The 21,997-nt window shown below is 40.0% G+C and overlaps 1 protein-coding gene across 1 annotated transcript in view; it reads left to right on the top strand.

The window, feature by feature from the left end:
• TIMP2 (TIMP metallopeptidase inhibitor 2) overlaps positions 1–20,980 on the top strand; it is a 51,794-nt gene extending 30,814 nt beyond the window's left edge. The window contains 3 exon segments of the mRNA XM_073684097.1: positions 2,978–3,086; positions 13,229–13,353; positions 17,854–20,980. Of these exon segments, the coding sequence (XP_073540198.1) occupies positions 2,978–3,086; positions 13,229–13,353; positions 17,854–18,051 (432 nt within the window). The 3' untranslated portion in view covers positions 18,052–20,980.
• Positions 20,981–21,997: the final 1,017 nt, after the last annotated feature.

The following is a 21,997-nucleotide window of genomic DNA, read 5'->3' on the forward strand; positions in this document are numbered from 1 at the left end:
GTGGTAAAAGTGATCAGGCAGCGTTATTCTTCGGGTCAGTACGTTTACAGCGATACTACACTTACTGTATATTTTTTTCTGTTTTGGCGCTTTTACACAATAAAACAATTTTATAGAAAAAATATTTTTTTTGCATTGCTTTATTCTGAGAGGTATAACTTTTTTATTTTTTGGCTGATTGAGCTGTATAGCGGCTTGATTTTTGCGGAACAAGATGACGTTTTCAGCGGTACCATTTTTATTTCCATTTTGCTTTTTGATCGCATTTTTTTCCACTTTTTGTTTGGCGATATGAAGAAAAAGCATAGTTATTTGCTCAGTTTTTTATTTATTTTTATTACGGTGTACACATAAGGAGTTAATTAGCATGACAGTTTTATAGCTCGGGTTGTTTCGGACGCGGCAATACCAAATATGTGTACTTTTTTTATTTTTGCATAAATATATGGATTTATCGGTTTAATATTTTATTTCTTTATTTTTATTTATTTTTTTTTTTTTTAACAGTTTCAAAACATTTTTTTTTACTTTTTTTTACATTTTTACTTAGTCCCTGTATGTGACATTAATTTTTATTTTTCTGATCCCTGATCTCATGTAATGTAATAGACATGTATTACATTATATGAGATCTTCACTGACTGTTTCACAGTCTCCTGTCTGGCATCAGCTACAGGCTGAAGCCAGACAGGAAGGACACCATATATGGCAGAGCTGGAGGCGGTCATGTGACCTCCAGCTGCCATAGCAACGCCAGGTCCTGAAAACAATCAAGGGGTCGTCGGAGAGGTAAGTGGACGACCCCCTCTCCTCCTGCTATCTTCTATATGCCGCGATCACTATAGATCGCGGCATATAGAAGACAGCAAAGGGTTAACATCACTGGGACCTGATCTAGTCAGGTCCCGATGATGTTCCCTGTCAGAGCTAACGCTCTGCACCGCTCTCACAGCGCTTGCAGGACCCTGGGGGTCCTGAGCGCTGCGAGACCACCCACCGTTTTTAAACGTCCGCGCTGCACAGAGCCCAGGCAGCGCGGACGTTTATCTACAGTGGGCGGTCGGGAAGCGGTTAACCTGCGATTTCTGAGGCTGGTGACTCGGATAAACTTATCCTCAGAAGCAGAGGTGTCTCTTGGTCTTCCTTTCCTGGGGCGGTCCTCATGTGAGACAGTTTCTTTGTAGCACTTGATGGTTTTTGCAACTGCATTTGGGGACACTTTCAAAGTTTTCCCAATTTTTCGAATTGACTGACCTTTATTTCTTAAAGTAATGATGACCACTCATTTTTCTTTACTTAGCTGCTTTTTTCTTGCCATAATACAAATTCTAACAGTCTATTCAGTAGGACTATCAGCTGTGTATCCACCAGACTTCTGCACAACACAACTGATGGTCCCAAACCCATTTATAAGGCAAGAAATCCCACTTATTAAACCTGACAGGGCACACCTGTGAAGTGAAAACCATTTCCGGTGACTACCTCTTGAAGCTCATCAAGAGAATGCCAAGAGTGTGCAAAGCAGTCATCAAAGCAAAAGGTGGTTACTTTGAAGAACCTAGAATATAAGACATATTTTCAGTTGTTTCACACTTTTTTGTTAAGTATATAATTCCACATGTGTTAATTCACAGTTTTGATGCCTTCAGTGTGAATGTACAATTTTCATGGTCATGAGAATACAGAAAAATCTTTAAATGAGAAGGTGTGTCCAAACTTTTGGTCTGTACTGCATATATATATATATATATATATATATATATATATGTATATATATATATATATATATTATAAAATGCAATCTATTCAGTAAATGTAGCTGACATGAGGCACACTCCAACACACATATAAATATATATATATATATATATATAAAAGTTCTATTATTTAGATATCTAGAAAGCTAATTGTGCGTTTATTTGCCACCTTACAACAGCACTGAACAGTAATCAGGAGTAAACCATACCAATCATATGCCATTATGTGTCAAACTACACTGCCCAGTATCCCAACGTGCATTTTGCGTGCAGCTTCGTCAGGGGCCTCCTATATGCCTGGGAAGCTGGTATATTTCGGTTAGGAGACCTGTAGGTGCACTGCAATTGGTGGACATGTGAAACTGGCCTTAATCTTCACAATGGCAAGGACCTTAAACAAAGTATATTAGAATGTTGCAGAGGATACATAATGGCCTGATTCATCAAAGCAATTTCACCCAAATGTTTGTGGTTACTGGCAGTTTCTCCCACTTCGGCCCATTTTTGGCTGGGATTGGGGCATTACACCAAAACTCATCTAAATCATGATGAGCTATAGAGTTACTACATCATAAATTTTACTCCAGGATCAGTTTTTAACATGCTCTTTATTCGTCATGTGAACTCAGCAACACAACAACCTGTGATTAGCTTATTTTTTGAAGACTCATTTATTAAGAAAAAAAATCCAAATGCTGCATCACTTTAAAGGGGTTTTCCAGTACTATGAAAGTTAATCATAATGGGGCTTGGTCAGTGTAAAAAACAAAAAAAAACTATACTTGCCTTCTGAACTTATCAAAGCTCCCCTTCACTCTAATCTGTGTCCCCCACCAGTCTAATGACATCAACATCTGGACGGGGCATCACGTGACCACTGCACCCAATCAGCAGCTGCTGACCGCTGATGTCAGCACATCCGTCCGGACAGGCTCTTCCAGTTTGGGCAGAATGAGAACACTGCAGCCAATCAGCAACTACTAATTAGCTGCAGTGGTCCCAGGAAATCCCCTTCCCAGCAGAACACCTTGGAGTACAGTAGCGAAGGCAGAGCAGTGTCGTTTGTCCAGGATGTTAATATTGTTGTTTTTTTTTCTTTAATTGCCACCATGAAATATAAGCTGTAAAGTAGGAGACAACCACTTTCTATATATTCATGATCCATTTATGGAAGGATTTGTCATTCATACCGTGTACATATTTTTTACATGCTTTTGTAGATGTTCAAGGGACCAACCGAGGATATACAGTACATCTTTACTGCTCCTTCATCAGCTGTATGTGGAGTGACACTGGAGACTGGAGGCAAAAAAGAGTATTTGATTGCAGGTTTGTACTTTTTACATGTGACTGTGTTCGCTGTGATTTTGGTAATATTATATATCTTAGCTTTATACAATACTTGGAATGGTAAATTAAACTAATTATTTCATCTACTGATGACATAACAAAATAAGCCTGTTAAATCCCCTGCCTCACCAGCCACTGACAGCATTGGTGTAAACAGGCTGACGGAAAAGATGGAGGATTTAAAAGGTGTAACTTATTATGGTGTCTTATGTTATGTCTATAATCCTCAATATGAAAGGCATCTAACCCGGGCGTTGGGCATCTACTTTTCATTAACATTCTCGACTTGTCTGTTTCACTAAACACTTATTCTCATGAAGTTACATACTTTCTATGCTCTCAGATCACTGTTTTCTCATTGAAATGTATGAATTCAATGACAACTGGTCGTTAACAGAGGAATGGCATAATGCATTATGAAAGTATTAATAGGGAATGTCTCATCAGAAACTGACCTGTTTGAATTATGTTTTCTGTTAAATGCATTTTTTTTACATTTTCATAGTCTTTTTTGTTTTGTTTAATTTTTTTTATATATTTTACCAATAAATATACATATACGGTACATGTATTTACACACACAGTGGATATGAAAAGTCTACACACCCCTATTACAATGCCAGGTTTTTGTGACATAAAAATCATACCAAGAAGAATCATTTTGGAATTTTTCCACCTTTAATGTCAACCATAACCTGTACAAATCCATTGAGAAACAAACTGAAATCTTTTCTGGTGGAAAATAAAAATAAAGAACTAAAATAATGTGGTTGCATAAATATGCATACCCTTAAATTAATACTTTGTTGAAGTATCCTATGAATTTATGACATAATTCATTGTTTTTGGGTAGGAGTCTATCAGCATGGTACATCTAGAATTGGCAATCTTTGCCCACTCTTCCTTGTAGTAGCTCCAAATATATCAGATTGTGAGGGTATATTCTATGTACAGAGCCCTCTTCAGGCCAACCCACAGATTTTCAATTGGATTTAGGTATGGGCTCTGGTTGGGCCATTCCAAAATTTGATCTTCTGGTTAAAGCCATTCTTTTGTTGATTTTGAGCTATGCTTAGGGTTGTTGTGCTGAAAGGTGAAATTACCGTATATTCCGGCGTATAAGACGACTTTTGAAGACTGAAAAATCTTCTGTCTAGTCTGGGGTCGTCTTATACGCCGGTAATGCTTTTGAACTTTCAGAAATTGACATGCGGGGATACTCTGGGGGTGTTAATAAGCTGTCGTGGCCGTATCCCTGCCATGTCGGAGTTAATATAAGGTGGAGGGAGTTAAAATACGGCGGCGGTAGGTCCAGACAGTCACCGCTTCTGTGCTGAAACTGACACATCGCTGCGTATTCCCAGCTCCGGACACAGCGCAGGGCTTCTGTGCCGACAGCTTTCACTTGTCACAGAAGCGCTGCGCTGTGTCCGGAGCAGGGAAGTTCGCATCGCTTCTGTGACAATATATGAAAAGCCGGCAATTCAGCAGCGGCATAAGCCGGCACCCGACAATTTAGAATAGAAAGAATAGAGCATCACACATAGATTAGATAGATAGAAACATGTCAGTCACATATATATGAAGTACAGTGACAGTATTGCTTACTGTACTTGTCATTTAGTGTAAAGGATTTATTAAAACAAATATTAGTGTTTTCATGCACCGTCTCTTTAAAAAAGCCGGCCGGCAATTCAGCATCTGTACCCGACAATTTATAACAGAAAGATAGAGCATCACACATAGATTAGATAGATAGAAACATGTCAGTCACATATATATGAAGTACAGTGACAGTGCTGGTTACTGTACTTGTCATCTAGTGTTAAAATAACGGATTTATTTAAAAAAAAATTGGCGTGGGGGTCCCCTTAATTTTAGTCTCTAGCGGAGGTTAAGCAGACGGCTGGGGCAGATGTTTGAAGCCTGGGAAGGGGGTAATACCCACGGAGCTTCCCAGGCTACTAATATCAGCCCCCAGCTGAATACCTAGCCTTTACTAGCTATTAAAATGGGGGATCCTAAAAAAATGACGTGGGGTCCCCCCTATTTTAATAGCTAGCAAAAGCTAGGCAGACAGCTGGAGGCTGATATTAATAGCCCAGGAAGGGTGCCATGAATATTGGCCCCTAAAGGCTAGAAACACCAGCCGTCAGCCGCCCCAGAAATGGCGCATCCATAGGATGCGCCAATTCTGGCACTTAGCCTCGCTCTTCCCACTGCCCTGTAGCGGTGGCAGGGGGTAATAGGGCTGGGGTTGATATCAGCTTATAATGCCAGCTGACATCAAGCCCAGGTTAGTAATGGAGAGGCGTCTATAAGACACCCCCATTACTAACCCCATAGTCAAAGTTAAAAGAAAACACAAACACCCAGAATAAAGTCCTTTAATTGAAATAAACACACAATTCTTTATTGTTCTAAATTAAACCATACTTACCATCACGCCCATTCCAGCTGAAGCCAACGATCTCCTGCAATAAAAGTAAAATAATAAAGCAACCTCATCCTTACCTCTCCATGGTTCCCAGGACAGCTTCAGCTCTGCTACATCGAGATGACAAGCGGGACCGCAGCAGAACGCTGCCATCCAGCCTGTCATCCCACAGACACTGAGAAGCGCAGGCATGCTGGCGCTCCTCAGTGTCTCGAGGTGACGGCATCCAGATGAGCCGACAATGAACTCAGCTCACCTCCTGGACGTCCGTCACTGACAGCGTGGGAAACTTCTACTGCGCATGCGGGGAGCAGGAGAATTTTCCCACGCTGTCAGTGACGTGCATGAGGTGAGCCGTGTTCATTGGACATGATCTCGGCTCATCTGGATGCCGTCACAGTCAGACACTGAGGAGCACAAGCATGCCTGCGCTTCTCAGTGTCTGCCGCATGGCAAGCTGAACGGCAGCGTTCTGCTGCGGTGCAGCCTGTCATGTGAATGTAGCAGAGCTGGACCGGTCCTGGGAACCATGGAGAGGTAAGGATGAGGTTGCTTTATTATTTTACTTTTATTGCAGGAGATCGTTGGCTTCAGCTGGAATGGGCGTGACTGTAAGTATGGTTTAATTTAGAACATTAAAAAATTGTGTGTTTATTTCAATTAAAGGACTTTATTCTGGGTGTTGTGTTTTTTTTAATTACTTTACTAGAAATTCATGGTGGTCATGTCTAATATTGGCGTGACCCCATGAATTTCAGGCTTAGGGCCAGCTGATAATGCCAAGCTGGCCCTAACCCCTTTATTACCCAGTGAGCCACCGCACCAGGGCCCTGGATGAGTTGGGTACAGCGCCAGAAGATGGCGCTTCTATGAACGCGCCATTTTCTGGGGTGGCTGCGGACTGCAATTTGCAGCGGGGGGGGGGGGGGGGCAGAAAGCTTGGGCCTCCCTGCGCTGCAGATTCCAGCCCCCAGCTGCCTAGTTGTACCTGGCTGGACACAAAAATAGGGCGAAGCCCCACGTCTTTTTTTTTTAAATTATTTCATGAAATAATTTAAAAAAAAAAGGGCTTCCCTATATTGTTGTGTCCGGCCAGGTACAAATAGGCAGCTGGTGGTTGGGGGCAGCCCGTTCCTGCCTGCTGTACCTGGCTGGACACAAAAATATGGCGAAGCCCACGTCAACATTTTTGGAAAAAATTAATTACAAAATTAATAATAATTTAGGGACTGCATCTTTATTAACCCCTCAATTGTCATTTAGTGTTAAAATAAAGGATTTTTTAAAAAGAAAATTGGCGTGGGATCCCCCATCATTATAGTCTCTAGCGGAGGTTAAGCAGACGGCTGGGGCAGATGTTTGAAGTCTGGGAAGGGGGTAATACCCACGGAGCTTCCCAGGCTACTAATATCAGCCCCCAGCTGAATACCTAGCCTTTACTAGCTATTAGAATGGGGAACCCCCCCAAAAAATGACGTGGGGTCCCCCCTATTTTAATATGTTTATGAGTGACAGTTTTCCTGCTATATACCTGCATGTCATAAGAATTTAAATTAAAAAAGGACCATGTTAAATTCAAATCAGTTTTTTTTTTAATTTTTACCGGTGTTTGGTATGCGTTGGAAAAGGGGTAGTCTTATACGGTGAATATATCCTAAACTCTATATTTTAACAGGAAAGTAGGGGGGTCGTCTTATACACCAGGTTGTCTTATACGCCGGAATATACGGTACTCTTCATCTTCTTAGCAGACACCTGAAGGTTTTGATGCAAAATTGACTGATATTTGGAACTATTCATAATTCCCTACATGTTCACTAAAGCCCCTTTTCCAGCTGCCAAAAAAATGTCTCCAAGGCATAATTCTGCCTCCTCAATGATTCACATTGGGTATGATGTTCTTTTGGTGATGCGCAGTGTTAGCTTTGCGTCAAACATACCTTTTGGAGTCATGGCCAAAAGAGTTAACTTTGGTCTCAACAGACTATAACACCTTTACTCCCATAGACAGACTAAGACAGACTTGATATAGGTTCTGGCATAACATAGCCGGGCTTTGATGGTTATCTTTGTAAAATAATTTTTTTTTAAAAAAGGCTCCCGTCTTACCTTCCTACTCCACTTCCACAGGCCAGACATATAAACAATATGGACATTGTTGTCACATGCATACACCAGTACTTGCCAAAAATTTCTGCAGCTCCTTTAATGTTGCTGTAGGCCTCTTGGCAACATTTTGGACCAATATTCTTCTTGTCCTTTCATCAAATTTTGAGGGATGTCCAGTTCTTCGAATTGTAATGTGTTGTGCCACATTTAAGCCATGACCATCTTCGCAGTGTTCCATGGTATGTCTAATGCTTGGTAATTTTTTTGTACCCTTCTTCTGACAGATAACTTACAACAATGAGATCCGTTTGGTGTGTTGTAAGCTGCTTACAGACCATCACTTTTTCTGTAAAATGCAAGTAAGAAAATGTCGGGAAAATCCTACTAGAACAGCTAAACCTTATATGGGGTTAATGAGAATCTCTGTAAATGATGAGAGCTGTGTGCTGACTACTATTTAACATGAGTTTAAGGCCAGGGTCACATGAGCGTAGATTCTTTCATGCGAGAGAATCGGATTGAGTATGTAAGTGACCGAGAATTTGATCTGAGTGTCAGGTGAGGAGAAGATGGAGAACAAGATTTCTCCATCTTTTCCATTGTGTGAGTCCGCGATTCTCTCGCAAGAGAGAATCTACGCTCGTGTGACCCCACCTAAATGTGATTGGCTAATTCTGAACACAACCTCATCACCAATTATAAAGGTGTGTTCACACTTATTTTAGTTTTGTTTTATTCTTATTTTACCCCTCAGAATGATTTCAGTTTGTTTCTCAAAGGATTTGTACAGATTAGGGTGACATTAAAAGTTGAAAAAGTTCTGAAATGATTCGTCTTAGAATGATTTTTTTTACATGACAAAAAAGGGGTGTGTAGACTTTTTATAGCCCTGTATGTATATGTATTATACCTCTATTGCATCAGATATCTTAGTGGAGTCGAGAGATCCTATTTGTATTTTTAACCTTAGCTGATTTTGTTTAAACTACTTTGTTATAAGACTGTTAAGGGATTTGAGGTGTTATTTCTAGTAGGAAATAATGACTTATTTTCATGACATATTCACCCCATGTCTGTTCTGTTCAATTGTGATTTGTTATTTTACAAGGCAGGCAGCATTGTATTCAGTTGACAGATATATTTTTTTCTTTTAAGCAGGCAATGAAAAGAGTTATACAGCTGTGTTTTTATACTTAATATTCTTCTAAATTATTTTACTAAATGATTTGCAGCAGACTGGTTCTGGTTTGTTTTGTACAACCCCTACAAGAGTTGAGAACAAAAATTCACTCCAGTCCTCTATGGCAGCCTTCCCTTCTGCGTTCGGCATCCTGGGCTCCCCTTGCAGATATGAGGCCCTGCATAGTCATGACGTCATGTGGGACCTTGTCACTATTCCTCAAAAAAATTTATATCGCTAGCGGTAATTAAGATGCGGGTGACTGCCCCAGAAATGAAGACTGCCATGGTCTGGTTGCCACAGAGAACTCAACTGCACGTGCCATTTTTTTGCTCAACTCTAGCACCTATGCATGTTCTATAGTCTGCATGATAAAATTAAATCTCACAACACAAATTGATTGGAAGCTGGATTGTTTCCAGTCTTAATGTTTCTCAATTAGCTCATGACAAAAGACTAACCAGTTATGAAGTAAGTGTACAGTAACTTTCCGGAGAATATTACTACAGATCTTTGGGTTATGGCCCCATTTCCTTTCCATTGAGGAAACATTGCACATTCATGTTTATGTAACACAGATGGAAATTACTAAAATATAATCTATTCGTAAAAGTGGGTATTCTTACAACATTCCAAAATCATGTAAATTATCATAAAAAATCATGGACAACCTTTGCTTAAAGGGGATTTCCTTGTGAATGAGATAAAATGGCATCCATTACATATTTCAGACTGCAACCTGTCCTAGTCACGTGTCAGTCCTGAAGGCTGCCTACTGAAGACCTACTGCTTCCGAGACCTGTGTGACAAGAGCTGTATCACACACACCTCAGTACCTGTTATATGTGAAGAAATACATCTCTTCTTAGCTGAGCACCACAGGAGTTATCTCCAGCTTCATACTTCTCAACGTTTGTTTTCCATTTTGGATGCAGTCAGTCTGCACTGCTGTAAAGCTGTAAAATTAATAGAGGAAGAGGAGGTCTATGAAGCTGGAGATCTTCTCGCCGGGCACAATGTGGGTAAAAACATATTTCTTCACATATCACAGCCGTGCTCCTGGCAACCAACAGGTTATGCGTGATACAGCTCTTGTCATTTGAGGCACATGTCTTGGGAGCTGCATGTTTTCCGTCTTAAGAAAGCAGCACACATCAGCTCACCTGTCCAGTGCAAGGCGCTAGTACTCTTCCAACACTATAAGTCCAAGCAGAAGCCAGCACTCAAATGTCCCATAAAAAGGTGCTTTATTAAATCAATTTAAAAACATCGGCATAAAAATAATCAAAATGGCAAAGAGGAAACAACTGCAAACTCCAGGCAACAAGTTTCTGACCTACATGGTGCTTAGTATGAGCCTGAGTGAACATGGAAAGCCACAAAGAATATACGGTCCTGACTTCATTTAATTAGGAAATAGGTGAATATGTAAGTAGCATAAAAACAATCACAAAAAATAAATATATATATGTGTGTGTTTGTGTGTAAATACAAAGACATTTGTGCATTATCATGATGAAAGTTATAAAAATACCTAATAATGAATGATCAGATCAGATCTTTTATTTAAACCCGAAGGGTGGGAGGTATTTAACATTACAATCCAAAACATCTCCCTATTCAGCTAGGCTCTTGTCCAATTTCCACCCTGGGCTGGTCTATTAACCCTTTCTATAGCACAAAAGGAAAAAGATGTGAGAACAGTACAGTATCTGATTAAAGTGTTTTGAAACATTAAAGGGATTTGGTGCATTAGAATCCACAGAATCTCTAGTAAATTCTTGTATTCTTTGTTTGGGTTTTATTGTGTTGTGATGTTGTACATCCTATATAAGAAATTACATACTACACAATGAACATGATATACCAAGAAAGTGGAGTTGCAATTAATGAATTGTTTTAGGTTATAAACATTATTATCAATACAATTATAAATCTCTGTAGTCTTTACTGCACACTGGCAACATGAACACTTTTGTGATCCACATTTGTAAAATCCACTACAGTTAAGCCATGTTGTATTGTGGCTTTGTTTCTAATGATACTGGGAGTCAAAATGCTGTCTTGAGTCTGCAGCCCATGCTGACACGTGAGTAGGACAGGCTGCAGTCTGAATTATATCAAAGACTTCATTTTATCTCATTCTTTGAGAACCCATTTAGGTGCTTCAGAGCTCTCTAAAAAATAAGATCAATGTATAATAGCCTCCTACAGTGACGCCATTCCAGCAATGTCGGCGCTATTATTCTCGTCGGGTCATGGGACACTGCACCAGCTCATTAAAGCCGACATTCGCTCTGTCAAAATAGCAAAGGGTGCAGCAGAATACTGATTTTTTTTTTTAGATTTGTTGTGTTTGGGACTTTTATTTCCTATTACTTTTTTTTATTTTTATTTTTTCCAGATGTTTTATACCTACATATAGTTTGCCATAATTTTTCCACAAAGAAATCATAAAAGATTTCTGGGGAACATATTTATTTTTCTTCATGGCTCATTTTTTCCACTGTAACTGATGCATTCACAGGATCCTCCTTGTGGTAGAAGGCAGAGCTGATCCGGGTCTGCTAGGTCCCAGCAGCACTGCTGCGCCAGGCAGTATCCGGCGATCATCTGATCACCAGGTCCTACAGATGGATCGGCGATACAGATACTTCTGTACACTACACAGCACCACATATGTTAGACCAGACCTGCTCTTGGTAGAACACAGGAGCAGGAACTTACCACTGCGCTGTAAATTTACAATGGCACGGAGTTACATACCAGGATGAAGTGCGCTTTCTCTTTATTGGGATAAAATCAACGCCATGTTCATTTATTTATATTCCTTAGTTTATGGTGATTAAAAAGGTATTATGAAAAACAGGTCACAGTGTTAACCTTTTTTACAACACTGGAACCAGGCAGTTTATGGAGCAAGCCTAGGCTCTAAGGCTAAGTGCACACGATGCGTATTTGAAGCGGAAATTTCCGCTTCATTTCCGCATGTCCTTTTTCCTGGAAAACGCATGCGGAATTTGGCATGCGTTTTTCGCGCGTAATTCGCGCATTTTGCACATGCGGAATTGCCTTGCGTTTTCTACTGCATTGTAGATGGCAATTCCGCATGCGTAAACTCACAAAGAATTGACATGCTGCAGAATTTTCCGCACAACAAAACGCTGCGGAAAATTCCGCAGCGTGGGCATTACAATTGCGGAATGCCATAGGGGACCATGGCAGAAGGCTAACATGCGTAATTCATGCGTTTACGCTGCGGAATTTTCCGCACAAAATATGCATGAAATACGCATCGTGTGCACATAGCCTAAATGTAGTTGGTAGCTGCAACATCTGGGATCTGAGTTAACTCTAATCCCAGCTGTTTAACTCCATAAATATTAAGGTCAATAGTGACTGTTGCATCTAAGAAGTTAGACATCACACAGCTATCCCCCCATTCATAATATCAATGGATTTTAACAGTAGCTGGGGCCTAATGTAAACCTGTAACAACTGAGCTTGGCATATAAAACTAGCGTATAGTACTGTATAAGGCTGTCTGCACTCTGCAACGTATGACTGCATCCTATATGAGTGAAATGACTGGATCATAGAATCACAGAATGTTGGCGGGGGCCTCCAGGGTCATCGTATCCAACCCCCTGCTCAATGCAGGATTAATTTTAAACCATCTGTCCAGCCTCTAAAGACTTCCATTGAAGGAGAACTCACCACCTCTCGTGGCAGCCTGTTCCGTTCATTGATCACCCTAACTGTCAAAAAGTTTTTTCGAATATCTAATCTGTGTTTCCTCCCATTCAGTTTCATTCCATTGCTTCTCGTGTTTCCATGTACAAATGAGAATAAAGATGATCCTTCTACAATGTGACTGCCCTTGACATATTTGTAGACAGCTATTAAGTCTCCTAGTAGCCTTCTTTTTTTGCAAGGTAAACATTCCCAGATCCTTTAACCGTTCCTCATAGGACATAGTTTGCAGTCCCCTCACCATCCTGGTAGCTCTTCTGTGAACTTGCTCCAATTTTTCAATGTCTTTTTAAAAATGTAATACCTAGAACTGGACACAGTATTCCAGAGGAGGTCTGACAAGGAGGAGTAGAGGGGGATAATTACTTCACATGATCTAGACTCTAGACTGGATGGGGGGCCTGGGAAAGTTTGAGGGTTTGTAGACTGTCGGTGCCACTGTGCTGTGTTTAGCATCGGCAGCACATGAGAGGAATGGGATGACTTAGGAGCAGGAAGGAGAATCAAAGTTTTGCAGTTTAAATTGACAGTCAGCTGCATAGCAATGCAATGGAATAACTTATGCAGGTACTGGGGTTTACATCAAAGCATTTCATTCTGGGATAGCCCTTGTAAGCATTGTCTCTGTTTCCTGTTTTTCAGGTAAGGCAGAGGGAAATGGAAAAATGCATATCACACTGTGTGACTTCATTGTGCCATGGGAATCTCTCACTCAAACCCAGAAGAAAAGTCTTAATCAGAGATATGAGATGGGCTGTGAGTGTAAGGTAAGTCATTGAAGTGAAGGATAGTCTGTCTGCTAACTATCATTATTTTTTTTCAGAATTTCAAATAGGATGTGTACCATTTATGTTAGTACAATTTTAAATCTCAAAAATGTCTTTATCTGCACTTGATACTTTGAGTGTGTTCATGCAATTTGTATCAAGGCATAAAGTTTTGTAAAAAAAAATGCAGAAAAATTCAGATTTGTGGCTATACGTCAGAACCAAGTAGAGCCTGACACCAAACTCCTCCTGAACATAAAAGTATATTATTTGAATTCATACATGATACTTGCGCAAAAAAATCTGTATGACTGTGTGTGTAAGTTTTAAAGAATATGTGAACATATGTTCATGTAGTTGAACATATCTTAACATATTCTATAAAACATATTGTAAGGCAGCGGCTTTCACGTCCGTGCGGTGATGAGGCAGTGACCTAAGAAAGTTTATCTTAAATGTCTTTATTTGCCAACTTACAAAATAAATCAAAAGTTATGCTTCGATTCACAGTCAGAACATCTTTATCAGTCCATTATCGTGGGCGACTGCACCACCATATAACTAGTTGATGCAGTAATGGCTTTGCTCTCTCTGGCTCTGGTCTGTGGTCAGTCTCACACAGACAGGCATACACAGAACCTCCTGCTCTGCTGTTTGCAAACCATCAATCACACCCAACCCTTACCTGAAAGTTTAAATGTGAATCATGGGCATAGACCACTTCCAAGATCCAGGCTGGAGGGAGAGATCCGTCCCACTACCTTCCTACAGATCTCTCCAAAAATAAAAGCCCATGTCAGGTTTTCCTTAATCTGACTTGATCAAATAACTTAACCAAGTCCACACTCCCTTTCATTTCGCATTGTAATCACAACGGTGGCTGTAATTACAATTCTCTCCAGCGGGTTCAGTATGTTTCTATGCACAACCTGGGGGACACATAACGACCCTCGTATATGATTCCCCTCACTGCCTCACAATATACACACAGAGTCATACACATTTTAGTCCATATTGGTTGCTACAACCTGGCCATACATGCTCAGTGACATCGAATAGCGGATGAAAAGCAACTTCTTGCTAGATAAGTATAATTTGTTATCGGTTGGCTACAACAATTGTTTGTAAAATTTTTATATGGCGAACAATTGTTTTCGTTAGAAAGTTTGCTTTGATCAAGGGAGAGACCTGTCAGTTTTGGAGAGCAGGGTGTGGATGTGCCACCAGGGACATGCCTCTGGCTAGGCTTTCCAAGATGCATCATCCTCAGCTTTTCAAACTAGGTTTTCTTTGAAAACGTTTCTGAATAAAACATATACAACTGCCTGTAGCGCATCCAGTATCTGATTCTTGCCACCCTTGGTTCGGACAGTATGAAACTCTTGTCAGGTTACCGTTAAGATGCCGATGTCGTACAAATTTCTGTCTCAGCGTTAAGAGTGGCACTGATTAGATTTAGGGTTTGATAAAAGGTGATTAGAAACTTCTCAACAGCGCACTTCTTTAATACGACAGAAAAAAGTCCCCCTGTATTGTGACCAATCCGATGGCATACATACTCTCTAATTTGTAAAGTGGGTGATAATATGATAAAAAGTTCCTGTTTGCCCATTGATGTCATTGGATACTATACTAGGAGAGTAACATTTCTTCATGAAGCCTCTTGCCGCACACACTACCATCCTTTATTACACTTTCATCAAGTGAGAAAAAAACAAGAAAAAACAAAACAAAATGAGCATATACCCCACAGCAAGTAAATAATAATAGTACATGTAAATAACAGGGTACTTAATTAACACTATTTTGATCATAAAAGCCACCTCACCGCGACAAGGTGTACTCATCAGGACGGTGTCTAGTATTAAAACCTTACCATGTGTCATACGACATTAATGTGAATAAGGGCAGGACAGGACAGGGCTCCAACTGAGACAATCAGCTAATGGCTATACAGATAAAATACTTAGCTCAGAAAGGGTGGCCACTCCCCCTGTTTGTACAAAGAACAAAAGATTACTGCAAAACCAAATAATTGAGCCAGACTATAAGCTGGTATACGTGCAAAGTGTAAGAGCACGGTCACACTGTGGTCTGTGGTTATTTCACAGACAAAACCTGAGAAAAAAAAATCAAAATGAGCATATATCCTACAGCAAGTAAATAGTAATAGTACATTTAAATAACACAGGGTACTTAGTTAACACTATTTTAATCAAAAAAGCGTAAAAGCCATCCTACCACGACAAGGTGTACCCATCAGGACGATCCTAACCTGTCTGGTATTAAAACCTTACCATGTGTCATACGACATCAGTGTGAATAAGGGCAGAGTAGGACAGGGCCCCAACTAAGACAAACATCCATGGGAAGCTATACTGTACAGATGAAATAGAAGCAGTAAAGTGTGTCCAAACAGGATATTCATATATTTCTACTGAATCAAATAGTGCACATAGTATTTAAACAAAGTACACGCATGCAGAGTAAAGATAAAAAAATTATTGTATAGGCACTAGTGATGAGCAAACGTGCTCGGATAAGGGGTTAACCGAGCACGCTCGGATGTTATCCAAGTATCTTTGGCATGCTTATATATTATGTTCGAGTCCCTGTGTCTTCATAATTTGTGGCTGTTAGACAGTCTCAACACATGCAGGGAATGCCTGTTTATTAGGGAATCCTCACATGTGTTGAGGCTGTCTAACAGCCACAAATCATGCAGAAGCAAAGACTCGAACATATTATATGAGCACGCCAAAGATACTCGGATAACACCCGAGCATGCTCGGTTAACCCCTTATCCGAGCATGTTCGCTCATCCCTAATAAGCTCCAATACCTGAAGATATATTGCAAACTTCCAGCATGCAGGAGAGTCCACCTGTGTCCCACCACCCCTCAATACACTTTCATTGAGTGGAGCTGTGCCAATCTCATATATTCGGCATGTGACCGCACTTATGCAAATCACATACTTGCGGTCATATGCCCGCCGCTCCCAGCATCGAAGGATCATCAAATACAAGCAAGAGTATTGATCGAGACTGGACTAGTCTAGTCGGAATGTGGCCGGAAGTATACAAATTGCAGTGCGCACAATGTGAGAATGCACAAGTCTGCAGTCACATAGAGTGACAGGCTGGAGAACCCCTTTAAGAAGAAATGCAGCTGTTAAGTTTATTGGCTGAGAAGCCAAATGTCATTCTTTGTTAACCTTGGCGCTGTTCGAGAAATTGTGCATAATTAGTGATTTTAGTCTGCATGCCCTTGACCATAACACTCTTTGTTGATATTTTAAGACTTTGGCAGTGGCCGCAGTCAGGAAAACATTACTTTTACACAACCTAGTAAAATTGGCCCATGTGTGTCTTCCTGTGTAATGTTGGGAAGAGTACATAGGCTAGGAATCTTATTAAAACCTTAGGTAAAAAAAATTGTTGATGAGTCAACACTACATAACAAGCTCACAATGCAGCTTTATAATGCTCCATAACAAAAATGGATGCCATTACTAAGAGGGCAGAATCTCACATTACACACAGAGTTTGCAGCAAACCATTTAACTGTTATTAAAAGCATGTGACAAAAGGTTTTGTGGTCAGGCGAGACAAAATTAGAACATTTTGTTCTAAGTTCAAAGTGCTACATCTGGCAAAATCTCTACAACAGGGTATGAGGATGAAATGCAGTAAGTTTTACATCAAATCCTTGTTCCATTATTTCAGGCCATGAATCTTTTTGTGATATTATCTAAAGTTTTTAGCAATTTAGTTTCCTCAATTGGTAAGTAGGGGGGCATGAGTTATGCCCATGGCATTACTTATGGGTGCTGGCTGTACTATACAGCCATTACCTTGTTGTAACAACTGGGGTCAGAGATACCTTTACTATGTATTAGTTATCAGCTCACCCATCTTCTTAGTTGTGATAGTTATGAAGAACCGCACCTTTGCTAGGCATACAGAAGTTTCAGAGAAGCAGTTAAATATGGTCCACCTCAATCCAGTTATTAAAATCCAATCCTTTATTAAAGCTGCATTATCCAATCAAGTGCGGTACAGGTTTTACCAACACGTTTCGAACACAGAATGCATTTTTAATCCTGATGTTGTCAGATATAACTCCATTCCTGGCTGTATGATGATAATGTAGATACACAGCCGTCAGAAAGAATCGGGGTGCTCAAGTAGGGTACCAATCCGTAGTCCAATGTAAAAAGAACTTGGTACTCCAAATAGTAATGCTGATACTTGTAATTGTAGCAATGCAAAATAATACATATGACTCTTCGGTCTTATAACTCAGACCTTCATCAGACAAACAGATTGAACCTGAGTGAACAGAAGCCAAGTAGAGAGTACACAGTGAGGGAGAAGTGACAGTCAGGCAGTGTGTATGGCTTGTGCTTGGTCTCTGTATGACTTGTACTTGGAATTCCTAATTAGTAAAAAATGTATCACATAGTTCTGATTGTCGTCTGTCTACTTTGTTTCCTCAGATCTCACGCTGTCCTTCCATTCCCTGTCTTGTCTCTTCCCAAGATGAGTGTCTCTGGACAGACTGGACGACAGAGAAGAGCATAAATGGACGGCAGGCAAAACATTATGCCTGCATTAAGCGTAGTGATGGATCCTGCTCCTGGTACCGGGGAACTGCCCCGCCAAAACAGGAGTTCCTCGACATAGAGGACCCCTAAATTTCATTTTGTGCAAGTTCAACCCACCAGTTCTGAGGGTTTTTGTTTTTCTTTGGCCCAGGTTAAACATCAGTTCCTGCAAGTCACATGCCTGAACAGAAGAAGCTGGACTGCCAGCTGTCATGGGACATGGGTTTAACCCCTTCATTGCTGAACCTTGCAGCACTGAAAGGATTAAATGGATCAGGATGAGGATGGAGTCTGCTTCCACCCTACTTCTTAGACTTCCTTTTACCACTTTCCCTACCATACAGTTTGCTGGAGCGCACAAGGCCACATATAGAATCCCTTTATTCTGTGTAGCTGGTCTACAGTCCTTTCCATGACTTTCCCCAAGTGCCCTATTCCCTTTCCAAAAGAGATATCTTACAAAGCGAGGTCCAAGCTCTGAGTTCTGTTCCCCAACCTTACCCTCTAGTAATTAGTGTAATTAGTGTTCTCATGCAGTCGAAGCAGGGACTGGCTTTCTGTGTAATTCTGAGAATGCTTTCATTATACAATTTGCACCAATTTCTTCAAGTTTTCAGTACCCGGTGTTTTTATTTTTGAGACTTTCTGGGAGTGTTCTTAAAGGAACTCTAATGCTAAACTAAAGGTTGCTGTTAAAAGATGCATGCTATATATTACACTGACTAACAACAGTAAAGGTTTGTAGAGATTTATTTTACATTTAAAGAGGATCTGCAAATTCTTCTGTAATATCTTGTCAATAATCTTATATTGTCAATGAACAAGTAATGATGGATTTTATTAGAAATTTGGGATGTGATTGTCTTCTGTTATTCCTCCAGCAAATGTATAAATAAATTGACTACTGGATATTATTATTTACCTTGTCCATTGAGTGACTTCTAAGGGTAGGTGCACACCACGTCTTTTTTAGATGTATTCTGCTTGGAACATGCCTGAAAAATAGCTTAAAAAATTGTAAAAAAAAAGAATGAACAAATGCACAGCAAAGTAAAAACTTGCTGTGCATGAGTTCAGTCTTTTTAAGCTTCTTTTAACCACTTCAGATTTTCAGTGGCATGAAGCAGTTAAAATAAGTCAGCAGTGCATTCTTGTGGCGTCTTCTGCTTGGAAAATGTTCACTATTAACACACAACATAAAAAAAAAAAATGCTGGCATCAAAGATGCCGCAACAAATGTCTAAAAAGACACTTCAGGAAAAACACCGCTGCGTTTTCCTGAAGCGTCTTTCTACAGCAAAAGCAATGCCGGTACACCATCATCTAGAAGACGGCATGTGCACATACCTGAAGACATGGTCCGTACTTGGATTAGCATGCCTGACCTGTGCTAACTGCCTCCTAGGCATACATGTGCAGTTAGGTTATGTCAGGAGACCCAGATGTGGAGCCAGATATTGCCGCCCAAGCCCAAATTGTGTTGCACGGATGTGTAATTCCAGCCTAATGCTGTGATAACTGACTACACAATGTCAGAGCGTATAGAAAGATGCACGTAGTCAATTTATTCATACACTACAAGTTGGATTAATGGGAATAGCAAGAAAAAATATTCCATAAGGTTTTTAGTTTGTTTTTTAAGGAATGCAATTATTAGCTAGCAGAGAGCTAACACATCCTCTTTAAAACTACGATTTCGATTAAATGATTTTGGGAGAAGAAGGTTTTACATAAACATGTATATTTCATCTAATCAGCTTGTGCGAAGAACCAAATGGAATCCTACAAAGAAAACTGTCATTTTTTTCTACCATTTACCATGTTATCTAAATGAATTGTGAAAAGGGTGAATTTAAATAGTCCATAAGGCAGTTTATCTTACCGATTCTTGTCTGCTCCCTGTGGACTTGAAATATAACTATATATATATATTTGTCTCGTAAAAGATATTACCAACATTTCACAATTTCCGATCAGCAAGGCCTGCCTGGAAGAAGCAGCACAGAAGCAGTAAAGTGTGCCACTGACACTGCATTCTAGCGAGGAGCGGAGGCCTAATCCATAGGATCCCTGCCAATCACTGCAACTTCCTAGTGATATGCTAGAAATGTCTTTGAGACAATCCATATATGAACTACAGGACAGACATTCATATATGTTTCCGTATACAATCTGTGCATGCTGCAGCTCGGACTGAACATTTAGCATTAGTATTCTTTTAAGTTGATTGCGGTGTAAATGTGTTGCATTGTGGCAGCAATATAAGCCATGTGGACTCTGCATCATAGCTCAGCAGTATTCATGTTGTAATTATATAGGACTAAACTTCGTTGAAAAGCTGTAGATACCAGACATGCTTTAATGGCAAACTAAAACAACATACATTATGCACACATCTCATAGCCTCCGAGTACACAGGACCCACAGTGCACCCCACTCTCTATACACTGTACCCTCTTTATTAATACAGTCACCATGGTCCAATGTGCACAGGATATTCACCCCTCTTTTTACTCCCCACAGGGCACAAGTTGCATGTACACAGACCATAGCACCAAATCCTTTAAGGTGCATAGGAGAGAATGTTAACCGTGCCTGATGTACTGTATAGCTTTTGGGAATATTTAATCCCTCATTACTAGAAACTTTTTATCATATTTATATCATACTATTTGTTATTTCCCTTTTTATTCCTGATATGGCTTTATGGTCTTTGTGTCAAGCCACTCCCCTTTGTACAAACAAGTATACTGTAAATCACAGTAATGCTATTTGTAGAGTTCTTGCTTGGTTAAATATAAAACGGAATGTGTATTTTTTTTTTCTGCTGCAAGTATTAATTTAAAGCTTTTGTTATCTTTTGTGTTTTTATTATTTTTTGCTGAAAATAAAGTCTGAGACTTGTGGAGAGAGAAGATGAAAGTTGCATGTTCTGTGCTTTGCACTCATTCCGATGCTCGATGACAAATTCTGTATGTGAAAGTTTCATCGGTGCCATTAAAAAAGTATTATCTGCCAATAGGAGAGACTATTATTGCGTGTCACCCTATCACACGGCTTTTCTTTTCAGTTTAGGTTTCATACTTTTGTGTGGGTTATTAGAGCTGCATTAGCAGATCAGGCCATGTCCCTCAGGCGATATCCTAAGGCCATGTTCACACATTCAGTATTTACCTCAGTATTTGTAAGCCAGTAGCGATAGCATTTCTATTTTCATCCCAGTTTTGCACCAATACTAGTATTAGATAAGCTTCTTTTAAAGTTAGATCCCCCAAAAGCATATATCGTCTCCAGGGGTGTACATCAGTAATCCTGTTTTTACTTTTCTCACGAAAATTTGATTTCTTCCAAGTCTGTTGACACTGTATCACTAAGCTTTTCATCTGTCCTATTTAAAAAGATTGTATGTTTAGTATGGACATGAGGTATTATAAGCAATATAGACTAATGGATATAAACTCTGGACAGAACAGAAGTTGTATTGTGCCAAGCACAGTTACTTTGCAGCTATTTACTAGGTATTAACATTGTTAATGCATGGAGATAAGCTGATTATAGATGGAAGACATGGTACAACTAATTCTAGAAAAACATATCCTAAATTGCAGCACTTACAGACTGCAGCTGGGTTGTCTCCTGTGTAAGGCTGGATTCACACACGCAAATCTCTATGCAGTTTTCAATCGAAACACAAGTGGGTACAAAATAAAAGAAACTAAGCATTCTTCCTTTATTTCCTTTCCTTAGGACCAATTTACTTTTGGCTTTGGCTATAAAAACCTGTACTGTGTAAAGCACACATGTCAAACTCTACCCCGTGGGCCAACTTTGGCCCTCAGGGTTATTATATTTGGTCCGTGACACCATATGGAGGACTATGTGGGACCATTATTCTGTATGGAGGTCTATGTGAGACCATTATTCTGGATGGAGGACTATGCGGCGCCATATTTCTGTATGGAGGACTATGTGGGGCCATTCTGTATGGAGGACTATGCGGCGCTATATTTCTGTATGGAGGACTATGTGGGCCCTT

This window comes from Phyllobates terribilis, unplaced genomic scaffold, assembly GCF_046119375.1.
Source record: "Phyllobates terribilis strain yellow unplaced genomic scaffold, ASM4611937v1 Scaffold_5__5_contigs__length_657084704, whole genome shotgun sequence".
Classification (NCBI taxonomy): domain Eukaryota; kingdom Metazoa; phylum Chordata; class Amphibia; order Anura; family Dendrobatidae; genus Phyllobates; species Phyllobates terribilis.